Source organism: Eimeria necatrix, genomic scaffold, assembly GCF_000499385.1.
Source record: "Eimeria necatrix Houghton genomic scaffold, Enh_scaff145, whole genome shotgun sequence".
Taxonomy (NCBI): domain Eukaryota; phylum Apicomplexa; class Conoidasida; order Eucoccidiorida; family Eimeriidae; genus Eimeria; species Eimeria necatrix.
In genome coordinates this window covers 41,477-50,400 of record NW_013654956.1, presented here as the reverse complement: position 1 = coordinate 50,400, position 8,924 = coordinate 41,477, and the positions used below count along the sequence as shown (strand labels likewise).

The window sequence follows — 8,924 nt, the reverse complement described above, 5'->3', positions numbered from 1 at the left end:
CCCCCCCCTGTACCCCCGCTGAGGGGGGCCCCCCGGGGGGCCCCCCTCAGCGGGGGCATAGGGGGTCCCCAGCAGCGCCTCCTGCTGCGTGCTGTACTGCCCGTTGGGGGCTGGAAGGGCTGGGGGGGCCCCCTTGGGGGCCCCCTGGGGCCTCGCGAGGGGGCCCCTGGGCGGGCCTGCTGCTGGGGGGCCCCCCGGCAGCAGCTGCAGCAGACTGGGGGGCCCCCCGCAAAGCTGACCCGGGCAAAAGGCCCTCCCCTCTGGGCGCGCTGTACCCTCCTTGACAAAGACTGGGGAGGGGAAGGCAGAGGGGGCCCCCTGGGGGCCCCCGAGACCCCCATTTGATCTGACAGCATCTTCAGGGCTCCAGATAAGTCTGAGGGAGCATTTGCTGGCCACTGGGACTCGGGAAAAACACACTTTCGGTAGTCTAAGCCCTCCAACTGCTGCTGCTGCTGCTGCTGCTGCTGCTGCTGCTGCTGCTGCAGAGGCCGCTGGGCAGCAGCGTCGCCGAATTCTGCAAAGTAAATAAACTGGCGAGAGTTTTCCGCGTGGGCGTTGTCGCTCGGGGGCGAGTGCTGGGGTGTACGTACACCCGGCTGGGGGGGGGCCCCCGCGCTGCTGTTCAGGGAAGAAGACAGGGGGGGCCCCCCTGGGGAAATATTGCAAGTGTCGAGCATAGTTGGAGTTGCAGAAAGGGTACTTGCTGCGTCGATTGGGACTCGGGGGCCCAAGGGGGGCCCTGGGGGCCCTCGGGGCTTCTAAGGGGGGCCCCAAAGGCTTCAAATGGACTTCTTGTTGGCCCTGAGCTTCAGGCAAATCAAATTAGCTCGGGGAAGACGGGGGGGGGCGGGGGGCCGGGCCAGCGCGGCCAAGGCGGCCCAGCGAGCCGCGCTGCTGGGGGGAAACGCGGGCAAAAGACATTAATTAGTTGACATGCATTTAAATTTGCAATTTAATTCGACAGGAAATAATATTTGGAGCGTTTTGAGCGGAAACAGACACGGGCGAGGCGAGGGATCGTCGCAGCTGCTGCGGTTACCTGCGAGCGGCGGCTGCGCTCTTTCGCCACGCAGGCAAGACACGGGCCTGTCTGCGGCGAAGAACAAAGATAACCAAGCTCGAAATAAAGATAAAATTCAAACAAAAAGGCTAAGAGGAAAGCTGAAGTGAGTATTGCATTGAAGGGTACGCACACCCGGCTGCGCGCAGCGGCAACCGAACCAGCAGCGACGCAGCCCAACCTCTGCAGGGGGGAACGAGCCACAAATCTGCATCGGTTTGGTCTTTCTGAACAAGGAAATACTCAAATTGACCTTATTGTTGCATAAAATAAATGTTAACTGCAAGAATTTCTCCGGAAAGGGGTCTTCACAGGGTCGGCGGTCGGGCCTGCGTTCTCCTGCTGGGGCGCTGCTCAGTGGGCGGACGCAGCTCGCGAGGCAGCGCGAGAATCTGAAGAGCAGAATGTCCATTTAAAATGAACTAAATAGAATTACAAATTCGAAATTTGATTGTTTCAAATTGCCATTAAAAGGAAGCGTTCGTACGCTGCTCACTGCGGCATCTGGTGTGTGCATCTGTCGACAGAACAGCCGGCGACTTCACCCCCGTTCGCCGCTTTCCCCGCGGCTTCCTCCTTAATTTCTTTCAATTTATTATGTGAAAAGCTTTAATTCTAAGTTTCAAAGAAGAAGAGACAAAAGACAAGGAGAATGCCGAGCAGTGACGGCGATTCAGCCCGGCCGCAGCAGCTACGCGGAAGCCGCTGCATCCTTTCAACAGCTGCACCACCAACGCCGCAGATGCTTCTTCCCAAAGGTTAATTTACTTTTATAATAACAAAATTTTGAAGTTTAGGGCTTAGGATTAAGGATTTAGTGGCAAGGGCTTGGAGTGTAGGGCCAAAGTTTGCGGGTCATCTGCAGCTCCCGGAGTTTCTGCATACAATTCAACATGGCGGCGAAGGCTTTCCCACTCCCTTTCTACTTGCAAATTTGAATACCTAGAGATGCACTGCGTGGCGAGACACAGGTTTTCTGTTCAAAAAGAAGAACAACTCTGCAGAATTTGGCGAAATAATTCAAATTAAGTTCTCAAAAAAACAAAAAAGAACGTGTATTGGCTGTCTGCCGCAGGGGAAGCCACACTTGGCTGTCTACTGCCTAGCTGAATGCCATTTCAAGCCCGACAGCAAAGAAACTGACACGCAGATGAACACTTTTGGCTTATTTTCCGTCAGAGAGGTTTATTTGAATTATTTGAAAGATATTAGAAGTTGAAAAGCTGCAAAAATGGAATTAAAATATGCTAATTGTTCCATCTGCAAACTGAATGCATTCCAATCTTGCCCAGAGCTGCGTAACTTGAACGAAAACGAATTCGCGAATCGCAAAAAGTGGTGTCAAACGATTGTTCTTGGTGATTAACTTGCAACGAGCTATTTTTAGTAATTGAGATTATTACACTTCTGCTGCTGCTGCTGCTGCTGCTGCTGCTGCTGCTGCTGGTAACTTGCTTGTCTAGTTGAAAGAAAAGGGGTTTCTCAGATCCTACAATAGTACCCAAGGCCGGCGCAGTTTAATCTCAATGAGAATCTGCAAACTAAACTTCAAAACATTTTATGTAAAAGTCTGCAGAAATGGAGTGCAATGAACTTGCAGAGGCTATTCAAGTGCGGCAGCAAGGATCGCGTTTGCTGCTGACTTCTATATATGCTGTGTGCAGATCACAGTGGCAAGTTCTGCAAAAAGCTCATTTCTGTGCATTTTATTTACTCTCATCTTATTCTTATCTCATTTTAACCTTCACCACTTTCATATCTTTATTCTAAGAGGTAAAACGGTGCAGATTGCTGCTGGTTCAGCCGACTTCGAAGTACTACTGAGCCGCCAGTCATAGCAGATGTTACCGCAGTGTAAAAAGAATTCATCAAACTCCGCAAACAAGAGGAGAAACAATACCAGGAACTTAAAAATTAATATAGGGTGATGTATTAAGCACTTTTAAATTGAAATCTAGGCTGTTTTGCACGTGAAAGCAGAAAGCTGCATGCACGAAGGCCACGAATCTTTCCGCATAGCAATGTCAGTCAGCGATCTGCACCGATTCCATTAGATAAAACCAAAAGGTCCACTTGTTTCATGAAGTTTGACAATAAATCACGAGAACTACAAGTGGAAAGTTGTTGGCCCGTGCTTTATGCTCTATAGCAGTCAGATTCAGCTCTTCAAAGCTGGGAAAGCGCGCATGAAAACAGTTAACTTCAGTCTGCAGCGCCTCTGTTAATCTAAAATCTAAAAACTGCATTTGAAACTGCAATTGAAAGAATATCCTTCGTTCTTGAAAGGCAAAAAGTTTGAAGAATTCAACTTCACTGTCTCATCCGCAGTTCGACTGTGCTCGATTGGAACTCGTCGCCTTGGCATTTACGAACATCAGTAGATGTCCCTCTGCGTCAATATCACCTCTTTTTATTTCACTGAATTGCTTTAATTAAATATATTTCTTTTCTTCCCATTAGTTCCGAGTTATCTGTGCTGTGTGCGCGCAGACTTGCGCATGCGCGGGAAGTCTGAATGTTCGGGGTAGAATGTCCTGAGGAAACCTTTGCAACACGCCACTATTCCTCGAAACGGGGAGAAGAAATCTATTTTCAAATAAAAGAGATTTAATTTTTATATGTTGAGGGATGAAATAAAGTGATGGAAGGAAGCGACAAGAAACCTGGCAGGCCACGCGTTGCCACAACATACTCACACAAGAACACTTTTGAAAGGCTCGAGTGAAATATGCTGCAGCAAATAATCCTGAGTAGCTTTTGTTTTATTTCCAGAGCTAGAAAATAGTCCTGAGTAGCTTTTGTTTTATTTCCAGAACTGAAATGCTGGAAAGCTGGCCGAGGATACTCCCAGTTAGTGCCGAAAGCCACACTGCGGAGTTGTTTGCAATTCCCTCAAGTGCTTTCAAGGGAGTTTGAAGTGGCCTTTGCCAGAACAATTCAGTTTGTGTCCTGAGAGGAAAAAATAAATATTTTGAGAGGCTTTTAATGCGCCGTGAAGGTCTTAGAACAGAAAAGTGGACAGAAATGCCCGCGAAGCAGGTGTTGCCAACTGCATGCAGTGGCGCAGCTTCCTGATAAGGCAAATTGGCATTTAATCAGCTTAAGAAGTGGCATTTAATCAGTTTAAAAAGTGGCATTTAATCAGTTTAAGAACAAGATTTCCTCGGGATAGAAACGGCGCTAGCTGAGAAGCAAAGATGAACAGATTTGCAACAAGACACTGCTTCTTCTTCACAGGGGCTCTTTTTCCTTTTCTCGAAAAGGGAAAGAAAGCCTCTGAAACCCACACAGCTGCGCAAACCAACAGTTAGTCTTTTTAATCTTTTATAAATAAATTACTTGTAGCTTTCAGCTGTGAACTACTGCTGGCGGGAAGCGCCCAGCGTTCAGGAAAGCCGCCATAGCCGCTGGGCTTCACCCCGGGGGCACATTTAGAAGAAGTTTCCCAACTGACATCTCTTTTTTTGCTTTTAGATTCTTTTTCTGCATTTCTGCATTTATAAATTGCGGTGTGTGTGTCACTGGAGGCCCCCTAATGGCCCATTGGCGGATTCGCGGTGAAATGGCGGTGCCTCACTTGTCTTACTGTTTTGATGCATTTCATAATGGACATAAAGGACACTTTGTTCGAAACTTTAGTCCCATCTTTCGCAAACTCGGGAAGAAAACAACAAATGGCTGCTTTTCTATTTTAGAAATAGCCAGCAACCCCACCGACCAGAACAGAATGTCTGAATGAACATTCATGTGAAAGGGGGTCACTGACAACAACTTTCGGTGCCTGCGAAGTGGAATAGCGCTCCTAAAGATCCATCCAAACCCTAATTTATTATTTAAAAGGCTTTTTTGCAAAAATAAAACTAGAAAAGGCTTCAACTGGGGCTTCAGTGAACCCCTCCTCTGCAGGGTTCCTTAGCAGCACACCCCTCGCGTAGCCTTATCCGCGTACTTGTTGCCATATTTCTGAGGCTTTATCCTTTCAATTAATCTATCATTGCTTTTTATTTCTTTTTCTCAACAAAAAATCAATTATTTTCCGCATTCCGTGGCTGTTTACCCGCAATCAGCTGTACGAGCCACCCCGCTGCTGCGGAAAGCGGAGGAAGGATCCTGGCAGTGCACCCACTGGCGCATTCGCATAATTGCAAAAATTAAGTCCAAAAATAAAGTAAATTAAATAATTAAAAAATAAATTAAATTGTAATCGTTCTTACATTACTGCACTTGCAGCACACGCGCGGCAAATCACACGCGCGTTTGCGATCACTTGAATTCGCTCCAAGACAGAGTTATAAAAACAAGAACAAACGAACAAATGCAGCGAAATATCAAATAAAATAAATAATAATATAATAGAATAAAGTAAATAAACAATTCGGGGAATTTTTCATCAAAAAAACGAAAAGTTGCAAATGAATGACAGAAGCAAACAAGAGTGAGAGGCGAGGTGCTGCAGACAGAAGCAAAATAGCACAAGACTAATTCTTTAACACATTTAATTGTTGGCAAAAGTTTGAAATGTTTTATTATTTGCAATTTTAATATTAAAAGTAGACAGATATAAAGGTATTTATCCCAGCAATTCATTACTAAGTTGCTGCCGAAAAAACATCTAAGAAGCAACATGCAAGATAATAGCTAGCTACAGCAGCAGCAGCTGCTGCAGCTGCTGCTGCTAGCTGCAACAGTAGCTGCTGCTGCAGCTGCTGCTGCTACGTTTGCTGCTGCTGCAGCAGCTGCAGCAGCAAATGCCAGGGATGTAACTGCAGCGGAAGCAGCTGCACACGCAGCAGCAGCAACCGCGGCGGTAGCAGCTGCAAGTGCTGCAGCAGCAGCAGCACAGCCAGCAGCAGCAGCAGCAAAACGGCGCGCAGCAGCAACAAAAAATGAAAAAATAAGAAAAGTGTTATTAGAAAAGTGACAGAAAGATTTAGAAAATGGAACTTTAAAAACTTAGAAAGCAGAAATAACAGCAGCAGCTTGCAGCAGCAAAACTATTTAATATCAAAAAATGGAAATTTGTTTTCAAAAATAAATAAATAAACATCAGACAAAGCAGCAAGCCATTTCATACTTTCCACAGGAGAAAAATAAAAATAAAAAGCAAAAAAAGTTAAATAAATAAAAACAAAAATAAAATAAAATAAAATAGTTTGAAATATCATACCACTTCGACACAGTGGTCTTAGGCGAGTTTTATTTAATGCAAAATGCATTATTAGAAAATAAAAAATAAAAAATAAAAAATAAAAAATAAAATGAAAAAGCTGACAAAAGTTTGAAGAGTTTGGCATTTAAAAGAAGGAGAAAAAGGCCAAAATGCAGCAGAAACCTTTTTTTTTTAAATTTTGAGATTAATTAATTTTGAAATAAACTTTTTTGTTTCTGCAAAGTTTAAATAATTAGTAAAGAGATAACTGCATTAGCATTAAAAATGCCATTTCTTGTTAAATGAGTTATTATTGAGTCCAAGTTAGTCTTAGCCAATCAAGTTAAGGTAAGAAAGTGAAATGTTTGTATTTAGGGAAAAAAGAAAAATAAAAGAATAAAAGAATATTTTATTCTTTTATTCTTAATTTAATAGGACTGGCATATGCCATTAGCTGCAGTAACAGACTGGCAGGTGTTAATTAAATTAACAAAATGGCATTTGCCATTATAAGTAGAAGTTTGGCTAAGTAGTTTGAAGAGAACAAACAGGATCTTTGAAAAGCCATTTTAAATTAAATTAACAAAATGGCATTTGCCATTATAAATAGAAGTTTGGCTAAGTAGTTTGAAGAGAACAAACAGGATCTTTGAAAAGCCATTTTAATTCAAGAAAGCTGAAGTCCATATTTGACGGGAAAGCTGCAGCAAAGGGAGCTTGTGTGCAGTTTGGTACTTTGCAGGAATTAATTTGTTGAGTTTTCTCTTTTAAATGTTTATTATTTTAAATTTATAATATTTATTATAATATTTAAAGCTCAAGAAGCGAACATTTACTGAGCCGGCACTCATCTGCCCAGAGCCAAGCCGCCTCCAGCGGTCTGGTGCGAGGCCCCGTCGCTATATTCGGGCTGCAATTAATTCCAAACTTAATTATTCATTAAATTGGTTTTTTAAATTTGAATATTTGAGGGAAATGAGAAGAAAGAACTCCGAGATCGTTCTGTCGCAAACACCTTTCTGGTTTCTGTACACCCCAGCTCGGGGCTGGAGAGCCGCTGGATTCGGCGGCGCATTTGAGTTAATTGAACGCGTTTTTCGTGTCTTAATATCTATTTTAAATTTAAATTTAACTTTTGATTAATTTAAGTGTCGCGAAACTCCGAAGTTCAAGTCCTAGCGAGGGGCTTTCGGCGCCGCGAAGCGGCCCAGTGTACATACACCCCGAGCAGTTGCGGCGGCTCGGCGTTGCGTCGTTGGAATCCGGCGGCGCCACTTTTATTTTTCTGTCTTCTGCTTTTTCAAAACAAAACAAAGTGTTGTTTTGAATTAATGAAGAGAAATTGAAGTCCGTTGCAGCATTTTTGCCGTCGCTTTCGCAGCAGCAGAATCGAAGCTCGTCGGAATCGATGTCGCTGAAGCCTGCAGCGCGTTCCTTGCTGGTCTTGCTGCTTCTGGCAGCAGCAGCAGCTTCTTTTGCTGCAGCAGCAGAAAATTCTGCTGCTGCTTCCGTTGGAACTCAAGTTGACTTGAGATCTGATACTCTGCAGCAGCAGCAGCAGCAGCAGGCGCCGGTGCTTCTGTCGACGGAGCCTTCCGCCCCAGAAGCAGCAGAGACTGCAGCAGCAGCAGCAGCTGCTGCAGCAGCTGCTGCAGAAGCAGCAGCAGCAGCAGCAGATGAGTCTGTCTTGCTGGAAAAGTCACAAGAGCAGCAGCAGGAAAAGGCGCGGCGCGCAGCAGGCGTCCGCGTCGCGCTGGGACTCGGAGCTTTTGCTGCTGCTGCTGCTGCGCTGCTGCTGCTGCTGCAGCTAAATGGCAAACTTCCCGAAATCCCGGAAGCGGTGAGAAATTAAAAAGAAATAAATTTAAAAAATGAAAAATGAAACTTCGGGACGCGACGCTGCGCAGCAGCGCGAGGTGTCTAGACACCCCGTGGCCCGGATGCAGCAGAGAAAGTTCTTTTGCAGCTTTCATTTTATTTTTTTTACTTTTATTTTTAATTATTTTATTTATTCAAGTTCGTGCAGGTGCATGCTTCGGGCTTTTCAAATTTGCTGCGAAAGCAACTTGTGCTGCATCGAAGCAAATAAATAATTGTTTTATTGCTTCATTTGTTTTGTTGTTCTAATCTGTTTCTTGCTGCTGCTGCTGCTGCTGCTGCTGTTGCTGCTGCTGCTGCTGCTGCTGTTGCTGCTGCTGCAGCTGCAGTTTGGGGCCAGCAAAGAGTGCGAAGGCGGAGTTTGCAAAATGGCGGAGTGAAGTGAAGAAGCAAAAAGTTAATTATAATTATAAGTTGGAGAAAGCTGCCAACAAATTAAATAAACAAATCAATAAAAATAAATAAATAAATAAATAAATAAATAAATAAATAAATAAAAATAAAAATAAATTAATTCTTCGAGTGGCAGTGAAACAGAAGAAAACAATGGAGGCCCCAGGGCCTCTTTTTTGTTTTTCGTTTGCTTCCGAGAGCTCCCAACTCTTTTTAAAGTGGTCTTTTGAATAATTCAAAGTTTGAATTATTTAATTATTTTTTATTTAAATTTTATTTATTTTTTCAACTAGCAAATTAGCTGCTGCTGCTGCTGCAGTGGACACTCAGCTTAGCAGGCAGCTCCAAAACAATGGAAAGCACGTGCAGCTGCAGCAGCAGCTCAGGCAGCAACTGCGGCTGCAGCAAGGGCGAGTAGAGAGGCCAGCAGCGCAGCAGCAA

At 44.5% G+C, this 8,924-nt stretch overlaps 1 protein-coding gene across 1 annotated transcript; it reads left to right on the top strand.

Annotated features, from left to right (window-relative positions):
- Positions 1–7,620: 7,620 nt before the first annotated feature.
- ENH_00014440 (hypothetical protein, conserved) lies at positions 7,621–8,470 on the top strand (the record flags this gene model as incomplete). The annotated part of the gene is made up of 2 exons (XM_013584298.1): positions 7,621–8,052; positions 8,420–8,470. The coding sequence occupies 2 exons, from the start codon at positions 7,621–7,623 to the stop codon at positions 8,468–8,470; spliced, it is 483 nt and encodes a 160-aa protein (XP_013439752.1).
- Positions 8,471–8,924: the final 454 nt, after the last annotated feature.